The sequence below is a fragment of the Alexandromys fortis genome, unplaced genomic scaffold (genome assembly GCF_014885135.2).
Source record: "Alexandromys fortis isolate MF-2015 unplaced genomic scaffold, M_Fortis_MF-2015_v1.1 scaffold_5, whole genome shotgun sequence".
Classification (NCBI taxonomy): Eukaryota; Metazoa; Chordata; class Mammalia; order Rodentia; family Cricetidae; genus Alexandromys; species Alexandromys fortis.
Window position 1 is genome coordinate 4,391,807 of NW_026067924.1, and position 24,045 is coordinate 4,415,851.

Sequence of the window (24,045 nt, forward strand, 5' to 3'; positions counted from 1 at the left end):
GATGTTCTGGAACATTCCAGTCTTACCTCAACAAACATCAACATGTGCCTCTGAGGTCAAAGTCAGTTCAATTTCACTGTCTCTCTCTCTCTCCCAAACCAGTGAATTATCCCCCTGTGTTCTGCATCTTCAACTCGATCCCTCCCTGCTATAGCTAAGGCCCACCCAATATGATTGGTACAACCAGATTAAAGTTACCACATACACTACATAAGCCACTCTATGAACTTGAGAAATACTCTCTTTGTGCTAGAACTGTAGTTCTGTTTGGCTAGAGAAACACCACCACTACATCTTCTGGTGTAAGGACCATCTTCTGAACAGTCCAGATACTGTTTTCCTCATCTGCTACTTAACATCCTTTTTAAGTATGGGTACCACTTGACTTGTGATAGTTGATATATACATCTCAATATAAATTTAAAAAAATCATAAGCTGAAAATGCACCAAATATATGTCACCTCCCAACCCTTTCAGCTGAGCCTCACGGCACACTATGGAATTGGAAGCTGTCACCCCTCATGAAGTGGCGAGAAGCAGAGCCCTGGCACTGATGAACGAACACTGCCAGCTTAGGTAATAATCCAAAATCAAAGTTCCAAGTATGACTTCTACTGAATATGAATGGCTTTGCACCAACATGAGGCAGGAAACTTTGAAGTCAAAGCAGCCTGGATCCTATGAGACCTTTTGTGTATCACACACACAATAACTATAAAAGAGGGCTGGAGAGATGGCTCAGAGGTTAAGAGCGTTGCCTGCTCTTCCAAAGGTCCTGAGTTCAATTCCCAGCAACCACATGGTGGCTCACAACCATCTGTAATGGAGTCTTCTGACTTGCAGGCATACACACAAACAGAATATTGTATACATAATAAATAATAAAATATTAAAAAAATAACTATAAAAGAAATTAATACCGTTAATACTAATAGTAAGATCTTATTAGACCTTTTGATTTTTTTTTTAAAAAAAGCCCACATCCAGCTACCTGAAGACTCTAAAACAGTAGTTCTCAACTTTCCTAATGCTACAAACCTTTAATATAGTTCCTCATGTTGTGGTGACGCCAACCATAAAATTTCATTGTGACTTCATAACTGTAACTTTGCTACCGTTATCAATCCTAATGTAAATATCTGATATGCAGGATATCTGGTATGTGACCCTCCCAAAGGGGTCATGATTCACAGGTTGAGAACCACTGCTCTAGAGGCTGACCAAAAGCTGGCATATTCTAGGGCTTGGTACTAGAAGTGGGATGGCTTTCCCAATTCTGTGACTTCCAGGTAAAGCCAGGCACAGTTGACCCTAGCTGGATCACCAGCAGGAGACCCACAACCCTGCCTGAAAGAATCACAGGATACAGACCACCCAGCAATGAAAGGGGCCCCATAAGGGAGAAACAAGGAGCTAAAAATCCTCAATTCTGTGTGACCCCTAAACCATCCATACCCAAGACAGCAAATGGCCTCAAGGAACTTTCTAGTGGTATATATCTTCTGGGTTGCACAGGTGGATGTATATATCAAAACTCATCAACAGCAAACAAAAAACATGCATTCCACGTCAGCACTGAATTGTACTGACAAGCAAGGAGCAGTTCTGAAAAGCTGCTATACTAGTGTCTGCAAATTTATTTTAAAATTCAGTTTTTAAAAAAGAGTAAATTGAACTGCCAGGCAGTGGTGATGTATGCCTTTAATCCCAGAACTTGGGAGGCAGAGGCAGGTGGATCTCAGTGAGTTCGAGGCCAGCCTTGTCCACAAAGTGAATTCTAGGACAGCCAAGGCTACATAGAGAAACCCGGTCTCAAGAGAGAAAGAGGAGGGGCTGGAGAGATGGCTCAGCGGTTAAGAGCATTGCCTGCTCTTCCAAAGGTCCTGAGTTCAATTCCCAGCAACCACATGGTGGCTCACAACCATCTGGAATGAGGTCTGGTGCCCTCTCTGGCCTGCAGACATACATACAGACAGAATATTGTATACATAATAAATAAATAAATATTTTAAAAAAAAAGAGAAAGAGGAGAGAGAGAGATGAATAAAAGCATGAGTGAACCTATTGGAGCAAGTGCAGTGCGGTCACGGTAAAGGCAGGTTCTAAGCGTCAGACTAGAAAGCATTTCAATTTTTCGGTAGGCTTGAAACTTTTCACAATAAAAATAAATGCTGAGAAAAGTTAAAAGACACATCCTAACTTGGAATTTGGTCCCTCCACAAAAACTATGGGAGCCCCACATTTGCAGGAGTCAACGTGAGGGGAGCCAGGAATTTATTACAGAGTTGTAAACGAAGAGCACTTAGGAAAGAGTTTGGTAAAACACGGTTGCCGTCCAGTAGGAAAAAGCATGTCCTGGAGGTGACCTTAGAGAATCATGGAAAGAACTTCCTCATCCCCGTGAAATGTTGGGGTGACACTTTATTTCTGTAGAGTCAACAGGGCTATCCCGGTAGTCTGTGCGGTTAGTGGTATTAGGTGGCACCTTCAGGGTAAGCTTCAACTCTGAGCTCAACTTTCTGTGAGTCAGACCCACAACTCCTCAAGTGCCATGGAAGTTTAATACTGGATGAGGGGAGAGGACACGGGCATACCTGTTGACGAGCAAGGTTTTAAACTAGCAGGTGGAGCGTGGTGGTGGAGTACTTGCCCATTTCTCCAGGCCTGGGTTAAAAGGGCAGAGGGATGGTCAATCCTTTTGTCCTAGAAGGGACCACCCCACATCCTCCAACACTGAAGGGTGCCATGGTTAGATTGCATACTACAGACACAAGATAAATGGTTCTAATAAGAGCCTGCCGGTTAGGAAAAGAATCCACATATATGTCAAAGGCCAAGACAAATAAACCTTGAAAACAGTGAACAACACCACCACCACCCATCAGCATTTATTTCAAAATGCAGATAAAAAAATTTAAAATGAAAAACAAAATACAAATCTACTGATTTAGGGTGGGAGGGTGTGGGGAGAACAGACCATCTAGAAAATTCCCTCTGCGTGTCACACATTCTAAAAGCATGAGATGCCCAAGAGAGGCTTGGAGTATAGCTCAGTGGTAGAGCGCATACTTGGCTTGCCCAGAGCTCTGGATTTCATGTCTGGCACCAAAACGCATCCCAAGAGACAAGATTATCACCTGGTAGGGCTTACAAACATGAGACTAAAATTGTTTTCATATGTCCACCCCATTTCCATCCAATCAAACATGGAGGGCATATCTGGATTTGCTCTGTCAACTCCATTTCTCTCCCTCTCCCTTTTTTCCATCGTACAGCAAATACCTGTCCTGGAGAGGAAAGCCTTTACATCACACCGACTCCAGCAGAGGAAAAGGTTAACCGTGATGGGAAGGAGAAGAAAAGGGGCCCCCCTTCCAAGACCTACCCATCTCATTAGAGATCATTTAAGAACCGAAAAACGGCTTAATTTTAAACACCGGATAGCAGCCTCTGAAAAGAGACACGGCGCACCTAGCCCGTGCTTACTCTCGTTGACATTCTGCCGACCTGTTTGGACATCCTCGCACAGGCTGAATCATTGTCTGGATTGGCCTCTCTTAATTCTGCCCGATTCATTTCACCAATGGTCTGGAAATACACCGAGGCAAGAATGAAGGTCTGTTTCAGGCACCCAACCAAGAGACCACCCTCCAACCCCCCCCCCCCCCCCCCAGTAAGAGGCATCTCAGTCCTGCTCAAGGCTTTGATCTGTTTTCAGTTTTTAAATGTTCCCTGCTGCCTGGTGGGGAGCTAAGTGACTCTGCTTCAATAGACATTATGTCACCCCCTCAACCCTTACGTAAACAGAATGTCTAACACCTTCACAGCACAAGCCGAGCAAGTCTCCAGCTGAAGCTGACAAGATAAGTATTTTGGACCAGCACCTGCGGGAGCCATGCCTGTTTGCATGTGAGCTTTGGGCCTGGCACAAGCAAGGCCTTGATTGAAACTGAGACTTGGTGGCAACTTCTGACTCCCCTGAATACTTAAAAGTCTCAATGATATCAGAAGGAAAATGCTATTTCATCTTCCTGGGGACTGGTTTTTTTTTTCCCCCCAACCATGTAGAAAGTTCTTGAACATATACCCTGAAAAAGGGAGGCAATTTCCCTTTTTTTTATAGCAATTGCTGTGTACGGAACCTAACAAGTACTTCCCCCTCTCAACACACGGTACTTCCCAACTTATAGTTTTGCCATTCAAAAGTTTGGCTTTATTGATGAAGAGAGAAAAGAGAGCAGCATGAGCCATTGCATTGTTAGACAGCCTAAGCTACACAACAGTATTCTTGGAGACCTACTCAGTTACTACCACACTAGGTGTGTGGGTCTTCCCACATACATGCCAAGTATGAAGAAAATATAGAGAGAAGGGCTGTGGATTTAGCTCAGGGATAGTGCACTTGCCTGGTATGCCCAAGGCCCTGAGATTCATCTCCAGCAACCACAGAACACACAAAACTTAGAGGATTGTCAGCACAGGAGTCAGCCTTCAAGGAATTGAACCAATTCATACAACTGCCGGGTGGCAGAGACAAGAACTCTGGGCTGCAGCTCCACGTCCAGGAATCTGAACTTGAAAACCTTTCAGGGTTCTCTGCACTAAGAAAGTCCTCTCTCTTTCGGTCCCAAATGTTCTCCCAAAGAATCTTGGCCTACAGATACGCAAACCTCAGAAATGCCTCCCGGCTAAGGTGGCATCTGAGCTGGGTTTAAAGAACCAGGTAGAATGGGAAGTGTGAAAGCAGACAGCTGGGCAATGTCAATGGGCAGCGACCAGGAGCAGCGCAAGGGACAGGAGAGTGTTCACAAAGACAGACCAGAGAGTGCAGGAGAAACAGATGGGGGGGGGGTGTAGCCAGTGTTTTGGCTTCCTCTAGTGGACCATAAGGATCCAATGAAGGTGCTGGAGGGGGAACAGATCACATCTGTGCTACAGAGAAACTGGGCTGGCGGGGACGCCGGGCTGGGTTAGCGACAGGGAGGCCAGGGCAGAAGTCAAGCCAAGGCTCATAAAGGCTTCATCTGGGGAACCTGGGAATCAATGGAAAGAGAATGAGCAGATGGGAGTGGGGGGGTTTCAGAACCAGACACCGCGAGTCTGGCAGGGTGATGGATGTGAAAGTGAAGGCAGATTAAACTCAAACCTGCAAACTATGGTTCTCAACCCTTACGCGGCTCCCGTCGCCAAGAGCTTGCTATGATGCAGAATTGCACGCGCCCCGCCCTCCCGAGTCGCGGGCAGATGTAAGAAGCTGCGCGGCACCGTGTCTGTGATGACTCCTCACTCTCCATTACGGGCCTGCCCTGAGATCCGAACAGAAAGGGAGAGCTTGTAGACAGTTCGATGGCAACCTAACTAATAACCTTATAGGAATGGAATCTAATAGTTCAGAACTGAGGCTTGACGTTGAGCACATTTGGCTTTCCTTTGTCACTCTTCTTGTAATTCATTTCTCAGGAATTTTGCAAATATACGGGGCCACAGTTCTTACCATCTGTTCAACGGAAATGCCGCCATTCTTGTACCAAGGCAGTGTGAGAACGCTGAGCTATTTGATTCTGACACAGAAGTGGCTTAGGTCGCTCCGAGAGGAGATGGGTCAGTGAAGGAGGGTAAGGAATGTCTTCAGTGAATGCCTATCTGCATGCCAAGGCAAAGGAGGGAGACCTCGCTGCAGCTAATGTCACAACACACTGACTGCCACAGCCTCCGCAGTGCGTCACCCAAGAATTCCAGCTATCAAAGGACCCAGGGGCCACTTCCCTTCATTCCTGCACCCAACTGTGACCTTTCGGTACCCTCCCTTCCTTCCCTGGGCCCAGTGTGTGGTTCTCCTGCCATGTGTCAATCTTCGGAATCTGTTATGTTTGAGAAATCTGTCCAAAAACACAGCAAGCTAGACAGCAAAGCACAGGAGCACCAACAACATCAGGTCTTAGGGAGAAGGGACGAGGACTTAAGGAAACCATTAGCTGCCACTGATAAAAGCAATTTTCGCAAACCGACTAAGACAGGAACCAGGACACAGGGGATATACAGCCTCCCTGAATGACAGGCAAGTGCAAGACATCAAATAATTTCCAAAACCAGTTCCTGAACCAGCCATGGTGGTACACACCTGAAATCCCAACACGGGGGAAGGCTAAGGCAGAAGGATCAGGAGACCAAGACCAATACTAATTAAGACTAATTAAGACTCTGCCCTGTCCCCCTGCCCAAAAAAAAAAAAAAAAAAAAAAAAAAAAAAGCAAGGAAATAATAAAAAAAAGATAATGTTTAAAATTAAATCACAGGACAAAGATGATTTTAGAAAAAAAAAGAAAAATTCANAAAAAAAAAAAAAAAAAAAAAAAAAAGCATGGGGCTGCAGAGAAGCCTCAATAGGCAAAGCGCTTGCTAGCCAAACATGAAGACCTGAGTTCAGATCTCCGGCATCCACATGAAAAGCAAGTGAAAAGCAAGTGTCCTTTCCTAGTGTCTTTACAAGGGCAGCACCAGAAGTGTGAAGAAGAGACAACTGGCTCTCCTGAGCTCACTGACCACCAGGCTAACCGAAAGAGCACATTCCAGACTCAGTGAAAGACCCTTAACAAAGTGGAGGCCATCCCACAACCATTAAAAAAAAAAAAACTTCACTATGTCTAATGGCCATACATTATTTTAATTCCAGAAATACTTAACCTTTGCACTCCAGTGAGGTTTTGGATTTGAATGTCTAAGAACCCCAGGTATGGACTTTCCACTGAATTTACCATGATCTGAAGAAGGACTAGAGAAAGTCTACCTCCAAAGAACAAACTGTCAGGTTCTCCTGTGTTACACAGTATAACTATAGCTGTAGACTTTGCTTAGTGCTTACTGCTAACTAATTCAAGACTATTTTTTAATAAATTATTTATCAAATGACACATTTTCTAGATTATAACCTTTTATTGGCTTTGGCTGATTTTCCAACAGTTCGTATGGCCATAGCTTTCTGTGTGTTCTGTGTAAAAACAGGCCTGTTATAATTCGGGGTGCAACTTGGTGGTAAAGTCCTTGTCTGACATGTGCTGGGTCTTGGGTGTGGTTCTTGGCACCTCAAAATTTAAATTAAATAAAATAAAAATTGACCTCTAAAAAACAATTATGATTGAGAATAGAGAAGACTCAGCATCAACTTCCGGTCTCCGCAGCATACATTCACACCCAACACAACACACACACACACACACACACACACACACACACACACACTATCGACTACAGGACTGAATGCTGTTTAGACGCTTTGGTTAGCATGGCCTTAAATATCATTTTCTCCCAAGCTTTCCAAATTCTTGCCTTACTCTGCGCATATGCACAGCTAATCAAGTCGAAGTTTCTGCCTTTCTGAGATAATAGGAATAACAAGTAACATCATAATACAATATTTATATTGTCTCTCACACACACAATAGTATCTACTTATGCTCCCGGAACCCTTGGAGAAGGGGGAGCATCGGGAGAAAGTTGAGAGTTGGGATTGGAGACTGCTTTCTTAAAGGTTTTGGACTTAAGCCCTCTCTAAATTGCCCGAATTTAAAACAGAAACCCATAGAAGCATCTTTGTGCCGTTTTCCAGCAGGATCCAATCTTTTAAACTAGACTCTTAAGAAACAAGACGCTGACGGGGTCACTAACAACCCCAAAGTACCCCAGATGTCTGCTCTCAAATTTTAAAAAGAAATGTGCCTACTTTTATCATGATTTTCAAACATAAATAGAAAAAGCGAAATACCAGATGAAGGCCAACCATAGTTGCAAAGAGCCAACTTGATGCCCTGCAGGTCCAGAGCCCATACACACCCTACCCCGTGGTTCTCTGATCCAAGAAAACCATTCACAAATATCTTCCACGCATTCCATGCATGTGAACAGCTAACATCCTCTAGATAAGAGCCAGTGAAATGGCATGGATGAAGGATGGGGTTCTCAGTGTTGCTTCCTGTGTGTTAGGATAGATCATTCTGTGCCCTTGGGTGAAAAATTATTTGTAGTAGGTCAAAATAAAATATTCTTTTTGACTGTGGTGAAGATTTCACTGATACCTTCTATGTCAAAGTTAATTATATTCCAGGGAGACAAATTAGGTAGCAACCCTAGAACTAGGTGGGCTCTAGGCTAGTCTAGGATTTCTGAACTGTATTTTCAGGACATTAAGAGTCATGGGGGAGCTAAGGAGATGGATTAGAGGAAAGGCTTGCTGGGCAAGCACAAGAACCTGAGTTCGAATCCCTAGACACCATCTAAGCCAGATATGGTAGGACATGTCTGTAATTCCCTCAATCCCATGGTGAGATGGGGTAAAAATAGAGCCCTCTATAAAATAGGGCTCTTACATTTTAGTAAAAATAGAACCCATTTAGTCATCTAGCATAGCCTAAACAAGAGACCTGAGATTATCCTCTGACCTTTATGATATGGCCCATACTCCTATACATGAACACACACACTACATACATATCACACACACAGACAGAGACAAAGAGTTTTCTTTTTAAGAAGAGCCATTAAGGTATGTAACCGCTTGGGACTAAAATGTTCCCGATAGCCCATGTTTTAGAGGTCTAGGCCCCAGCTTGGAGCTGTTGGAAGATGGTACAACCTTTACATGGCATAGCCTGGAGGGAAGGCTTCAGGTCAATGGGAGGAGACCATTAGAGGAACTAGCAGGATGGACCTTCCTCATCCTCTCGTTGGTGTCCTGGAAATGAGGTGGACCCTTTTCCTCTTCCACATGCTTCCCTCGGGGTATGCTTCCTCACCCCAGACCCACAGGCAAGGGAGACAGCTGATCAGGGATTTGAACTTCCAGAACGGTGATCAACCTGTTCTCTTTGCAAGCGGATTGTTGGAGCTGGAACCTGGACTGTCCTTCAAAAGGCTGTGTTGAGAAGCAGTCCTCGGTACTGCAGCATTCAGCAGTGGGATTTAAGGGACGGCTCTAAGTCAGAGGACCAATCAAGCAAAAGGTCCGCAATTGAATGGATTATTTTGGAGGTGGTAGGAACTGGAGAGGATGAAGGCTAAGTGGAGGAAGGAGGGGTGAGGGTATACCTGTGCAGAGTCTGTCTGAATCCGGGACTCGTGCACTCACTCAGCCTCCACACCACCTCTCTTTGCCTTCCTTGCCACCAGAAGCTACTACGTGGCTTTGTTCTACCACAGGCTCCTTGATGTCTTTCTGGACACAGGCCCCCAAACAACTTTCAAATCACCATAAGAGAAAAACCTCTGAAAGCATAACACACACACACACACACACACACCTCTAACTTGTTTATTTGAGGCATTTTGTTACAACAATGGAAACTGACCAGCGCTGGGACCAACCAGAGAAAGCAAGTGTTTCCACGAAGGGGGATGTAACAAAAAGAGATGGTGGCACAGGCGTGGAAAAGCTCAGAAGCCTGACAGGTCGAGGAACGGCACCGAACAGAGTAGCAACAATGGGAAGGCCATTCCCACCTCCAGGAGGAGGAGAGAAAGCCTACAGGTCACCTATGCAAGATGGAACAAGGCAACCTGCTGGAAGCGAAGCGGAAGCCCCAGAAGGTCAGGGGCAGGCGGGAACGGAGCCTCCAGGGGTCCCTGTCCTCTACCGTAATAAGTGGAAGGGCCAGGAATGGGCAAGGCAGTGAGTAGCCCAGGTTGGACACAGGGAGCTTTCAGTGAAAGGAGGTTCTATAATAGAGTCGGCTCAAAGGCTACGACGCAGTAGCTGATTTGCTGTTGGCCTAGTCACAGCCTCAGTGCCCTGACAGGCACACAAATCTCAGGGAGCAGAATAAAGAACTTCCATGATTTTTATTTAGCAGAACATTTTGGAAAAGGAGTAGTCGCCCATGAAATGCGTTTTGGAAAAAGCTGATCTAGTCCAGTATTGAAAATTTAGAGGCAAGGAAAGAACCCTAAACATTTGGTTAAGTGGCTTAAATGAGACCGAAAAACGGGACACTGTAAAGACTATAGAGTCTAGATGTAAGCCTTGGGGTCTTAATCAAGGGGTCTTCTAATCTGTAAGAAAAAGGCTTTAAGTACTTTGGCGCCATCAAGAAACAGAATATTTAACCATACATTCAGCAATGGCTTGCAAAGCTCTCTGGAAGAGTGTATTATTATTATCTGCCCTTCTGCCCTGCTGGGTCAATGGCAAACGTATCAAAACTCTGGGGAAAGAGCACACATTAGAAAGAGAATAAATGCAATGAAGTCGCTAGAGCTATTAATTGGGAAGAAGACGAGGGGGAGTTGGGCATGGTGGGACACACCTGTAATGCCAGGACTCTGGAAGCCGAGGCAGGAGGGTTAAGAGCGCAAGGTCAGACTCAGCTACAAAGCAGGTTCAAACCAGCCTAGGCTACATGAAACATTGTCTCAAAAAAAAAAATTAAAATTAAAAAAAGGGAGAGGCAAAAAAAAAAGAAAAAACTAAAATCCTCTAGCTATCACCTACGTCCCTGCCACCACGTCACACGTTAATTCCAATGGCACACGAGCCTGTGTAACAATAGGATCAAATAACTTTTATTAATCAGATAATGTAACGCAGGGGCCAACTGTGTAAGAGGAGGAGTCCTCAAGACTGGTGTTAGAGGTTCCCATCAACACAAACTGCATAAAACAGAAGGGCCTATTCCATGGCCCTCTGGAAGAAACAGTTCTGGGTGGTGGTTGTCGTTTTCCCCAGCTGGAGGCACCCACCACCTTCTTACAATCTTCTCACACACACAATCTTTAGCTCTGTCCTTCAGAATCCTCTCTCTCTCTGTTCAACGAAGTATCTATCCGATCAGCCAGAACCCTAAACACCACTCTAGGGAAACACAGGTGAATTTCTTGACCCTAACTACATAGCCATGGCCCCAGGCTCTTCCCTAGTGTGGGAGGTCCTTCTGTGGGGGTGGTAAGTAAATGGGAAATAAGGGGTGGGAATTTGGCCACAATTCAGCGAGAAAATACCCCCACCTCTGATGAATATTCATAAAATAATACTCAAAGTCTTGACACAGCTCAGACAAACCACTGTGAGCTCAATGCTACTCTAGTGCCCGTGGACCTTGATCATGTTACCACATTTTCCCACTTACCTACCAGTAACCTGTACAGCCCTTAATAGAAAACAGGTAAAGGCACAACAGCCTACTCTATATATTATTTACAAAGCCCTTTGGGGTTATGGAGTCTAATTAGTCTAGATTCACTACTGCCTAAGTAGTTTCTCGAAAGATAGGCTGGGATCTTGTCTCTAGGTCCAGCAAGATTTTTGGAGGGGACTGGGGAGTAGGTAAGAGAATTTTCTCAGTTCCAAATTTACACTATTTTAATACAAATTTTCATAAAGAAAGGAAAAAGTATTTGCCTCCTCCCCTAACTACCCCCAATTTCAATCATTTACAAGCATAAAATTCCAATAATTCTTGCTCCATTCTTCAGGACTCTATTTTCCTCCTTCAATCCTGCCGAGCACGGGATCAAACAGCACAAACCAGGGAGCAATTTAATCACTCGTGTCTCTCTCTGCCTGAGGGATTGTCTAGGTACTATGGTGACAGACACCTCCGTGAAAGTATGCAGACGGGGGGAAAAATAGCTCCTAGACTTTAGAAAAGGAAAGAAAGATTTCTGATAGATTCGCCATCAACACGCGAAAACACCGTTAAGACCCAGGTTGTCAGACGCAATCAAACATTTTTATACAGCACCAGGGTGGCACTGTGGACAGAGTAGCAGTCAGCAAAGTTATTTAATTATTCCTCCTCCGAACTCTGCCTATTTTGAATTTGTACATATCTATGGCGTGTTCTTGCCCATGAAATGGGCAGCTTTTCCACATAGGACAAATGAGCTACTTAGGATGGTGGATACACATTATATATTTGCCCAAACTCACAGAACGTACACCACAGGAGTGAACCCAAACGTAAGCTGGGGGACTGGCTAACAACGGTGTGTCCTCCATGATAAGAGATTCTGGAACTTTCTGCTCAGTTTTGTTGTGAAACTAAAACATCTCTAAAATTTATATATCTAAAATTTCTTTTTAGCATACCACCTCTGCTGTTAGCATATACTGACCCCGGAAAGCAATCTGGAGGAAAAAAAACTAAGCCAGGTAAAGACTTGTCATTTTGCAGTTGAAAGAGTCAGGCTTTGAACAATTTAAATGCAATTCAGATTTTTTTTTTTAAGGGAGGAAAAAAATAACTGGTCTTGGAGGGTAAGCAACGCCAATTTGTAAAAATATCCCCTGGCCACATCCACACAGACAGTTTGCCCCAATGATACAGCTAAGCTCCTCCTCTTCCAAGACACAAGTCGGAATATTTTCCCCAGCCCATGTTGACGAACAGGAAACCAACAAGACTGTAAACACAGGAACAACAATCAACAGGCGCAGATGTTTCAGGCTGGAAGTCGCGTCCTGGACAGGGCGAAAGGGTAAGTGGTGAGAGAGAGAGATAATCGGGACCCTGGCAGAGAGCAAAGGTCAACTCAGAGTGGGTCCTCAAGGGACGCTGTCCCCGCCTGTTCTGAGTCCAAAGCTCTCCCGCCCAGACAGCGCTCCCAGTGATGAGAAAACAATCTGAACATCAAGTCAGTACGGGGGAGCACAGACAGTTCAGGTCTAGGGCAGTCCCAAGCTATCTAGCAGGACCGTCATCATGGGTGTATGCCCATGAACTTGAAAGCCAGGAAGGCGCTCCCTCTCAGAACCAACAACGGCTCTCTCTGCAAAAATGTTTGGAGGAGATTCTTCGGGCCAGTCATCTGGGATTGTGTTTGAGATAATAAGACTGTGGGGAGCCATCAAGGAATTACCTGATGTAATTTAGATACCATCTCCATTCTGGGCCTGGTCAGGGAATAATGGACCTGGGAAGGGCAGGAAGAGGGATCTCCTGGTGCCTATCAATGGAACAATGCAGCCAAGACAGCATGGTTTTCGACTCAGTTTCTGGAGGAAAACAATTCTGTGTGGGGCCAGCAGTCCTGCAGCATACCAAACAAGCCATATTTATAGACATACTTAGTATTTTCTTTTCAAAAAGCAGAGCTCTAAGAGAAAATGTTACTGGCTATGGAAGAGTTCAGAAAAAAAAATCCAGAAGCTGTGTACCTCGCTCACCTCTTGGCTGGAAGGGTGCTTCAGGATGCCCTTGCTGTGTCTCCATCATTTAAGCCATGTGCCCCCCAGCCCTACTGCTCCGATCACTAAGAACGGCTTCTGCCGGGATTGCTCTTAACACTGACATCTAGCAATAAGACAGAGGAAATCCGTGCTGAGCGAATCTAACAAATATAAGTACCGGCACAGGAGGCCAGGGGCGTGTGAGTACATGTTCAATCAGTAATTTACCAATAATCCCAAACTAGGTTCATCAATAAACCCAGAACCAGTCATCTGCCCCAAGGCATGCTTCTTCAGAAAAACCACATTGTGAACGTTTTTCCAAGACATATTATAGAACCTAACTTTATTCACAGGTGCCTGAAGACTACGGATTTATATTTAAAAAAAAAACTATAGAGAACATCTTTAAAACACGTGTAACTACTTTAAAAAGTGATTGTGTAGGTGGAGTGGCAAATGCTTGTTATCCCAACAATCAGGAAGCAGAGGCAGGAAGATGGTGAGTTTGAGACCAGAATGGGCTGCACAGTGAGACCTTTTCTCAAACAAAGAGCAATAAACAAACAAACAACCCACAACCCATTGTTAATTTCTCATGTTAGTAAAAAAGACAGGCAGGTAGAATTTAGGCTCTGAAGATTTCTGCCCCACTCAGACAGACACTTGTGAGTCTGACGGCACTGGTTACTTAGTAACTAAATCTCACTAACTTGGTGTCTTTTCCTCCTCCTCCTCAACACAACTGTCACTCTTTTCCCACACTGCAGGTGAGACCACATTTGTTTTCTGGCGCTCGGATTTCACGTGGACAAGAGGCGGGCTACAGACGAGTATGGGCTGGAGGAATGTGTCTGAATGAGGTTAACCCCGCTGTCCCAGTGGCAAGAGAGAAACAAGGTCAACAGAACACTGGGGCTTTGATAGTGACACAAAGCCACCAGCCCCAGCCACTCTCCTCTTCAGCTCCTGGGTGACAGCCTGTGGCCAGGGACGCTGGGCTGGACTGCCGGCACGTGGTTGGGCTGTAGTGGAGCCTCTGGAGGGTGGGACAGTTAATGTGTAACAGCTGTTTACACGCACGGGGCCCTTGTAAACCGACTACTAGTGTCTTACGCCTGCATTGATTTCCACTGCTTTAAACGAGCTATTCCCGACAGCTTCTAATCAGAAACAACGTTACCTCCTTAAAATATTGCCTACTTTCTTTCCACTGCTGGGAGCCAGCAACGGCAAAAGGAATGAAACTCAGACAGCAGGGAAGAGCAGCTCAGAATGGATATTAGAAAACAAAACCACAACAACTTGATATCAAGTTATAAAGTCCGCTCTCCCTAGAAAAGTGCCACTTCTGATGGGAATGAGAAGCAGAGCAGGTGGCTGATTCCTGACTAGCCTAAAGGTGACGCACTCTCTATCTTTCCCTAACTCAGCTTCTCAAGTAAGCCCAGAGTGAGACAAGCGTCCTTAGAGCCTGGTCCACTATTATGGCAAGTCTTCACGGCCTCAAGCCATATCTGTGCAGCATACTGCTTTGAGACTGGGTGTAGCTCAGTGCAGAGGGTGATCTTAGCATGTGTTGGACCTTGGGTTCGATTCCCAACCCTGGAAAATAAAATCCAGAATCCTGCAGCTGGATTCTGAAGACACCCAGATGCAACCATGACTTGTGAAAAAAAAAAAAATGCTGAGCGTTGCTTTTTCCCCCCACACTTAAGGCAAAGATTCCCAGAGCCAAGGAAAGCCTTCTCCCAGCTCATCGGCAGCAGGTTCTCAAGCAGAGGAACTAAGCATGATTCAGCACATTTGACAAAGGATTTATACCCATTCTTAAAAGGACAACCAGAGGAAGCGCCGTCTGAGGCTACACAATGGTATCTGCTCGCCCTTTGATCTCAGCTGAAGAACACTGTGTCCAGCTTCTTTGCTGAAATGCCACCGAATTTAGCATTTAAAAACTCTATTTACTACTTCTTTGGACCACACTCTTTCACACTCTCCCAGCTACTCCTCCTGAGGATAGCTTACAGGCAAAAAAAAAAAAAAAAGAAAAAGAAAAAAATGTATTTTCTGTTACAAAAAAAGAGAAGAAGAAGAAAAATCTTGCTAAGTGTAGGCAACCCAGATGAAAAACTGCAGTGCTGATCCTGTTTATGTGAGAAAGACAGTAGAGTGTCTCTGGTTACAAATACAAGTAGGGAGTATTCCATTTTTCTTCTAATTTATGTTTCCCAAGAGTAATTCTGTTGAGAAGATTGCCAATATTTTCAGTACAATACGTTTCTTGTTTCTTGTACTAACACTAGCTGATTCCCCTTTCCTAGCTAAATGTGAGCCTTTTATTTCATCTAATCCCAGCGTCTGGAGATCAACACCTTATTAATTCAAGATAAGCCTGAAGCACAGGTGTTTAGCAAGGCATCAGTTCTCACATATGTAAGGATATTACAGGACAGCTGATTTTTAAAGGCCTATTAATAAAGCATTTGTCATTTATAAAATGCCTCAACGAATGTCCTAAATATCTCCAAGCATTTTACTAAGCACAAATCAACCTGGGCAGTGGTGCTACACGTGCCCTTAATTCCAGCACTCAGAAGGCAGAGGCAGGCAGATCTCTGTGAGTTCGAGGCCAGCCCGATCTACAAAGTGAGTTCCCGGACAGCTAGGGCTGCACAGCGAAACCCTGTCTCAGAAAATAAAACAAAACACAGATAAAGAATATCTTTCCTAAAGAATCAGGGCTTGCAGATCAGTGGGAATTTAAAATATAGGATACTGTGTATATTTTCCTTAATTCAATCTTTTTGAAGCACTGCCTGTGTGCTCAGCATGGGGTTAGACTTCCCTGCGGGATCCATGTAATGTCAGTCTCTAAAGGCTGACATCCTACAGCGTCCATACACAATGAGTAAGCAATTTTCACAGCAGAGAGAGAAATTCCATGTGCTCAGCAGGAGGAAGGAAAGGACCAGGGTGCTCTGATGATAAAGGAGAGGATAGAGAGTGTATAGTAAGAAGGTGTTTGTAGGAGGGTGGGATTTTAACCTAAGACCTAAAGGATATTTCAGGATCTCTCTCCAAGGTCACCAAATTGGCAAGTCTGCTTAGCAGACTGCCAAGACGTTTTAAGCGGTAGAAAACTAATAGCGAAAGACATCTGTGGCCCTAGTTTGCTGTAAATCCACCAGCTCACCCAGGCCCTCGGCTGCCACACCGCATCCACGGCAGACAGCCATTTGCTTCCGAGCCTGTTCCCAAGATGGGATTCTGAACAGTCAACAGAACAATGAGCTGGTCGAATGACCAGCACTCAGGCTCGGAGAGATTCATCCTGTTGATTCATACTTCCTGATGTCGGGCTGGCTGACAAAGCTAGGGTGGTTCAAATGTACTCCATGAGCAAATTATTCCCCTAGTCCCAGGAAAGAGGCATGCTTACAGAGATGGGTAACTTTCCCTTACGCTTTTAGCGAGGAACCTTCTCAGCCCAGTGGATAGAGCACAAACACAGTGATGTAAGATGGATCTTTCTGTAGGTTCTTTAATAGATGAGTCACGGATTACGTCATCCAACATGACATGGACACCAACTGGGAAATCTGCAGAATTCTAACATCCTTAGAGAATGCACTCTGCTCAGCTTCAGAAGCCTCTTCTCCAGATAAACGCCCCTTCTTACATTCCCAGCCAGGGTCATCAGATGTTACCACAATCTGGCCTCTGATGAAATCTGTCTTTCCCACTGCCACCTGGATTAAGATGAATACAACTGTTTTTACTGGCAGGTGGCAATGCTTGCTGCTTGAATTCTACCTATCAAGAAGTCATCTCTTTCCTCCCCCCCACCAGTGGAGTCTAGAACTGGATCTACAGTAACGATAACTGCAGAGAGCCCTGTGGTTGGATATAAGGGGCTTGGACAAAGAGTGGGATCTTTCAGTTCTGTGTCAGTCTGTCCAGGAATTCACTTGTCCCTTGGAGCTTCCAGTCTTTAAAAATCACTCACAACAAATAAAGTCACGTGATCCTGCGGGCCAGTAATTCCGATACTATAGAGGTTTAGGCAGGAGCGTTTCCAGCTCCAATCCAGCTTGGGCTACACAGCACAGGCTCTTAAAAAGGAAGACGACGATGGAAGAGAGGGAAAGAAGGAAAAGGAGAGGGAGGAATGACGGGGGGAGTGGGGGAGAAAGAGTTAAAAACATACCGAGGGAGATACAATGCTAAACTATATAGCCATAACAAAATGAGTTGCCAACTACCTTCAAACAGGGTGACTCAGAAGCTGTGTGCAACTTAGACCACAAAAGGTCAGAAAAGCAAGGAAAGAGGGGAATTTGGAAGTCACCACACACACACACACACACACACACACACACACATACATACATACACAAAACAAATCTGTGTCAACCCAGATCTTGACATTTCCATTACCACCAAAAATAACGGTTGCTGAACCCCATGAAAAACATAAAGATTTCTTAACCCTTGAATCATTGGGGCAGCACTTAAAAAAAACAGTTTCTGAAGTCTGCCCGACCCTCCACGTGCTGACTGAGGTGAAACACAGTGCCACCTGGCACTCTCAAGGCTCACAGGTTTCTCTCATGTACCACGGCATTCAGAAGCCTTGCTTCTTGTCTCTTCCAGAGATGGTATGATTTCCCTCAGACATCTGGTAACCTGCTTTTTAAAAAAAAAAATCTGAGAACTTTTAAAAAGATAAAAGATGCCTTAGCTCGCCCACAAGATTCTGCCAGTGTCTGGGTCTGGGTAGAACCAGCACCCAGTACATTATAGGCCCAAAGTGGCACTAAGACTAAGGCCTATGGTACAAACCTCCTGCTTCCACAGAACTGAGATAAGATGCTCTGAGGGGAGTCAACAGTACCAGCTTTCCTTCAACTTGCCTTTAGGATTCCCCCACGTGGCAATAAAACATGTCTAAAGCAGTCGGGAAACTTAGAGGAAGGAGGTGCTGAAGGAGAGAACAGGAGTGGGAATTATGAAATCAAGGAACCAGATCTGTTAGAATAAGAACACTGCTTCTCTGCCACCCTGGCCACCCCCATCATCAACTTGTATTGACTGGCGTAAGAGAAAGTTTCCTTAGAGCGCTTTCTGGTGGTGGCTCAACCTTGAACTTGATTCCAACACTGTGAGAATTACTGTCCAATCGAAACCCCCTCCCCCACCCTGTAGTCCAAGCAGCCAGGTTGGCAGCCCTGAGCCTCCACTCCCCTTGAGATTGTTCCATGAACCCCCCCAGAAGGGTTTCAGCAGTACTTGGATGCTGGCAGTCTTGCCTCCAGACTTCCTGCTCCACTTGCTCGCTACTCTTGGTTCGTTTTTCTTCTACACACCGGTTCTTAAGAATCCTAAGAACACTTGTAAAGAACTCAGATACTTAACCCTGGGCCATCCCTGTAACTACTGCCTTGAAAAGGATGGATGTCTCCCACAGCCCTTGCAATCCTTTTAAGCAAGCACAGCTAACCCATTCTGGGGCCTAAGTACAGGCCTGGGTCTCCCCCGTACTGAAAGCCCACAGAGACCCAAGGATCGCTGTACCCACTCTGGGAGGGTCTACTTCCCAAGTCTACCCACTTGGGGACATGCCTCCTACATTTCTGGTTTATACTAAGTTTATGAAAGAAAAAAAAGTCTAGCGAGACTCGGAAGCACTGACTCGGCAGTCTTCCTTACCCCCTTTTCTGTTTACAGATGAGAGAAAACATCAGGGGGGCTGGGGGGGGGGACGTGACTCTGTCCGAGTTTGCCGCAGAACATTTGTGGCAGAGCCCAATTTAGCCGCCCTCGACTTTCCATTCTGTTGCCTGGCAACGGAGTTCGGTAGAGCTCAGCGGCCAACCCTGGCCCCTACTCTGCACCCCAGCAGCTTGGGCAGCATTGATGAAAGGGTCAGCCTTTTGGGACAATGGCCAAGGGCATGAGAGCGCAGGCACAGGGTGGATTATCCCAGTTGAGCTGGAATCTCGCCCCACACTGACGCAAGCCCCGCCTGGCTGGGATTGGGACACCTTCCACCTTGCTGTGGGACCTTCCTCTGCCTCCAAAGCCTTCCTTCAACACCTGTGAGTTTCTCATTAAGCACTTGCATCAGGTTCTCAAAATTCTCAACCGCTGTCGGATGCCCTGATAGTCAAAGTGGGTAAACTGGCACCCCAAGTGTCTAAGGGGCAGAGGAGGACAGTTCAGAGGTGGGGGCAAAAAAACAGAGAGCCTTATCTTACTAACGATGGCCACACTCGGACTAGAACTGAGTAGAAGTGGCCCGAGCTTGGTAAGAGTAAGAATACAGAGAAAATGTCCCGAGCTCCCCCAAGAAGACACCCTCCGCGGGCACCGCGGGATGCCCCAGGCCCTTCCGCTGCAGCGTAGCGCACTCCTTCCCTCCGCTGCGCAGGTGGCAGGAGCGTCAGCTGTCCCGCATCCCAGCCACGCGCACTCCTCCACCGCTTCCCACCACTTGACCCCGGGAGACAGGAAAGAAGGGATCTGCTCTCGGCGTGGCACTACCCCAAATCCTTACCCAGGTTCACAAAGCTCATGACCATGTCCGCGTCGTTGAGGAAAGCGCTGTCCTGCGCGCTGGTCAGTGGGGACGCACCGCCGCCGGGTCCCGGTCCCAAGAGGCTCTTGCGGTTCAGGGAGTGTGCAGCGCCAGGGGACGGCTGTCTGCGCTGGAACGAGCTGGCCCCTCCGCGGGATCCAGGTTCCTGTCTGTCTCCCTCCGAGACCCCATCCTCTTCGTCATCGGCGGACAGAGCGTTATAGAGATCCAGCATGAAGAGCGGAGCGGACTTCAGCCGCCCTGGAGGGGGCTCCTCGCGGACCGGTTGCTGCTGCTGCGGGAGCACGGGGGACTGAGGCTGCTGGAGACCGTGCAGGGGGCGCGGCCTGTGCGGGAGCCCCAACACCGACAGAATCTCCTTTTGCATCTCCCGCTTCTCGTGGGTCTTGAGCCGCCGATAGAGGAAGCCCGAAGAAGAGGATTGAGGCGGCGGCGGCTGCTCTGCACGCACTGGGCTCCCGCCGGCTCCCAGCAGCTGCCCCCCGGCGGCGGCCGCGGCTACCGGCAGAGGTTGCCGCAGTGGCGAGGGTCCACAGCTGCACAGCAGCCCCCACCACCAGCACAGCCACTGCGCCCTTCGCCCCAGCCCGGGCATTGCCGACCCGCCCGGCTGCCCGGGCAAGCCACTCGAGGCGTCGAGCGGCGGAGCGAGGCCGGAGCGCGGCGGCTGTGGCCCTTGGCGTGGGCAGCCCCCGCCACCTCTCGGCGGGCTCTCTTCCCGTTCCTGGCACTCAGTCCTTATCTTTCATGGTCATCCGCGGCGCCCCCAGAAGCCCAGGCGGAGGAGAGACGAAGGGGCGATGGCCAGGATCTCCACCCTCCCACGGGTCTCTGGAGGCGCACGGGTTGAGCCAGGTGTGTCCTAGGCAGGACTGCGCTGCAGCCGGCACCCCTGGACGGGTCACGGCGCGGTCACTCGCAGTCCGCACACGTGCACTGCCCTGTGCCCTTGCACGAGGCTGGCCGAGGGGGACCGGAGGCAACAGCTCAGGAACTGGGGGCGATGCCGGGCACCATCCCTGCGCACGTCCCTCCTGGCTTGTAGGACGATTGTGAAGTTTACCCCGCCACGGGTCCCGGGCTGTGGCGACCCCGCGTCCTGAAAAGCCAGTCTTCTCCGCGCAGCTTTAACTTCCCTCTGGTCCGAAACTCAGCGCCCCTCCGCCCTCGGGCACCGTCGCTCCCCCTCGGAATCTCCACACGCCTCCCCAAGTGGAGGCGGCCAGGATCTCGCTTTCCTCTCCGCGATCTCTCGGATACCCGGAGGAACTCACTCTCGGAGGCGAAGGGAGAGAAGAGGACCAGGGCGCGGACCAGAGGCTGCGGCGTCGGCTGGGGAATTCGCAGTCTCCCGCCTCTAAGCGCTGCGCTCCCGGCAGCCGCCAACGTGGGCTTTCTGCTGCGCGTATCGCTCAGGTACCGCACTCAAGCCCCGGAACGCCCCGCCCTTCTCGGTAACGGACAGGCTAACATCCAATGGAGAGACGATTCTTGCGTATATTTACATAGGCCCACCCCCTTCTTTCACCCTCCCTTCTCTCGAGGCCTCGCCTCCGCTGCGCGTAGGTTTCTAGCACGGAGAATTCTTGGAGGCACGGGGAGTTGCTTGGGCGGGTAAGAAAGGTAAAGAGGTCATTACTAGGAAGAAATGTCTGATCACGACCCCGATCTAAATCTTTCTCTACTACTACCTCGTCAAAGGTCAAGTTGTGTTAAATGTAAGTAAACACGGTTATTTAATCCATGCAGTTACCGAGGGAGAAAATAATGTAAGTTTTCTCCTTCCCTCCATGGTTTCTCTTATTGATGGAATGTAGGCGTTTAGCGGACACGTGGCTCTCAAACGCAGCTGCTGTAAGTTAAGACACACCCTGCGAGGAAGCTGCTCACACTCTCGCTGCGGAGCCGGCCTAGGACAAGCCAGATTAGCGTCCTGAAGGTTTCCAATCAGATATTTCAGTGTGTCTCTTCATGTGGGCTCCGTTTGCCTTCTTAAACCAAAACCGACATGAAAAGGGGCCCAATCTGCTAGTGTTACTAAGAAAGCCTTCCCTATGTCCTTGCTAGCCTCTCAATGCAACTTGTCGGACAGCGTTAAATTTTAACGTCCTGAGATAAAATATAAGTTACACATTCCGGGTAAAACGTAAAGAGAGTGGTAAAGATAGTCTCAGTGAGAGCAGAAGCCTGGAAAGTAGAGAAAATGGCCAGGATAATAAACAGGGCCCCGGGATCAGGTTGCTTCAATCCTTGAACAAATTGGGACCACTTCCAATACCACCTTCTACCAATAAAGACGAATATTCATTTCCTTCAACACTACTCAGATGCCCGCTCATCTGTGGATGCGCTCATCTGTGGATGCGCTCATCTGTGGATGTTTATAATCAAACCCACCTTAAAGATTAGATTCCTTCACCTGGGGAGAATGCAAGACTTAGGAAACTCCACCGACTTTCAGTTTTAGTTTTCATGGTCTGAAACATCGGAGATCATCAGTGCTTGGTTTAGGATGCCAGGACCCTGAGAAGTAAAAATCCTGCACCATTTCTTCTATCTAGGACATCATACAAGTATAAAATCACCGTGGTGTTGCCCAAGAGGGCAGGAGCTCCACTCAGAAGACCTGAAATCCAGCCAGTACACGAAGGATTTCAGCTGAGGGCCTCCTCTTTGCAGAGTCTCAGCCCTGCCTCCTTTGTAAGGGGTCTGGCAAGGCATATGTACAATAAAAGAAGCTCGGGTTATAAGAACAGAGGAGACAGCTCTGAGATCTGTGAAAATAGAGAAACAAATGAACAAATAAACCTTGAGGTCACTCCATAGGGCCGTGCCATTTAAAACACAAAAGTGGGGTTGTGTTTTACGTATGGTTCTATGAAGATAAGCCTAGTGCAGAACCTACATCTGGGGGTAGACTACTGACCACCCTTTTAAGGAACCCACATAGTGTGAGTCAAAAATATCAGCAATCAACCACGTTCCTCAACAGCATCCCTAATTCAGGCCTGTCATGGGTTCCCCACCCCTACCAAAAGGGACTCTGTTCTCCTAGAATAGTGCTAAAATAAGGGGGTGTCCTGCGGGTGCCTTCAGGAGGTGAGTATGTGAATCTGAGGAAGCCTTATGGGAGGTCATAAGGACAGTGATGTCCAGCTGAGGGTCACAAAGGTTGTGTCCTTACAGGTCATGCCCGTTGTGTGGAGGCAGGCAAGCACTCGGGGCCATTTGGGTTCAGAGTGATGATTGAAGAGCTACTATCCTCAGATCTCAGTGACTGCAAAATGGGAACACAGCTTCTCTGTGTCAACTGGAACTCGGGGTGCAGAGGGAACCTTAACTGGGGGGCCCTCCCACGCCCTGCTTCCCTGACCACATCCCATCCGGGACTCCATATGGCCCAGAGGTCTTAAATCAGGGGACTGGACAAAGCACACGTGCGATTCAAGTGCAAGCAGGATGAAGCTGAGGGAACTGGAGCAGGTCTGGCTTCTGAATTCACTGGAACCTGCGAACACTTGGAGAAAAGCAGAGGTCACTTCGCCCCCTGCAGGACACCAAAATATCACTGCCCGCTTCCTCCATAAACCCAGGCAAGCTCTCTCTGAGCATCCCTCAAGCATATGGGAGGAAAAGAGGAGGAATTCGTCAAGAAGCCAAATGTGAGCGCCAACCCATAGCAAACATCTGGCCGCTTGGCTGACATTTCCTGCAGATGGCCTCAGTCTCTGGAAATAGGTTGTCTGTCCCACCCTTGCCCCACTTCGTGAAGACGTGAAGATGGCCTCACCATACAGCACAAATTTGTTCCACACGTCCAGCGATACTAGGGACAGGGTGGGAAGCCTGCTGGGACACGGATGGCTCACAGAAAGTTCTTTAAAATGAAGATTTTTTTCAAAATTATTCCTTAGGATTTGTAGAGAGTTGTATGTTTACAGCACACTTGGGTAAATAATTTCTGAAATGAAAAGGTACTCCTTATTAATTTACCATGCCAAATATTCTTCTTTTGAAACAATACTACTTATTTATTTCATACATTAAATAGTCTGTGTTTCCCTTTGGATTACCCCATTAACAAGACCCTACAAGTAGCTGGGTGGTAGGGGCTGTCCCCTTTAATCCAACATTCAAGAGGCAGAGGCAGGTGGTTCGAGGCCAGCCTGGTCTACAGGGCTACAGGGCGAGTCCCAGGACAGCCAGGGCTACACAGAGAAACCCTGTCTTGACCAAAAAAAAAAAAAAAAAAAAAAAAAAAAAAAAAAAAAAAAAAAAAAAAAAAAA

General features: G+C 47.1%; 1 protein-coding gene across 2 annotated transcripts in view; it reads right to left on the reverse strand.

Annotated features, from left to right (window-relative positions):
* The window catches only part of Bmp6 (bone morphogenetic protein 6), a 152,370-nt gene extending 131,883 nt beyond the window's left edge, over positions 1-20,487 (reverse strand). For both annotated transcript variants that reach the window (XR_007591810.1, XM_050142738.1), the window contains exon 1: positions 19,717-20,487. Coding sequence is in view for 1 of the 2 variants with exons in the window: in XM_050142738.1 (XP_049998695.1) it covers positions 19,717-20,353 (637 nt within the window). In the remaining variant the exon portion in view is untranslated. The remainder of the gene's footprint in view (positions 1-19,716) is intronic.
* Positions 20,488-24,045: the final 3,558 nt, after the last annotated feature.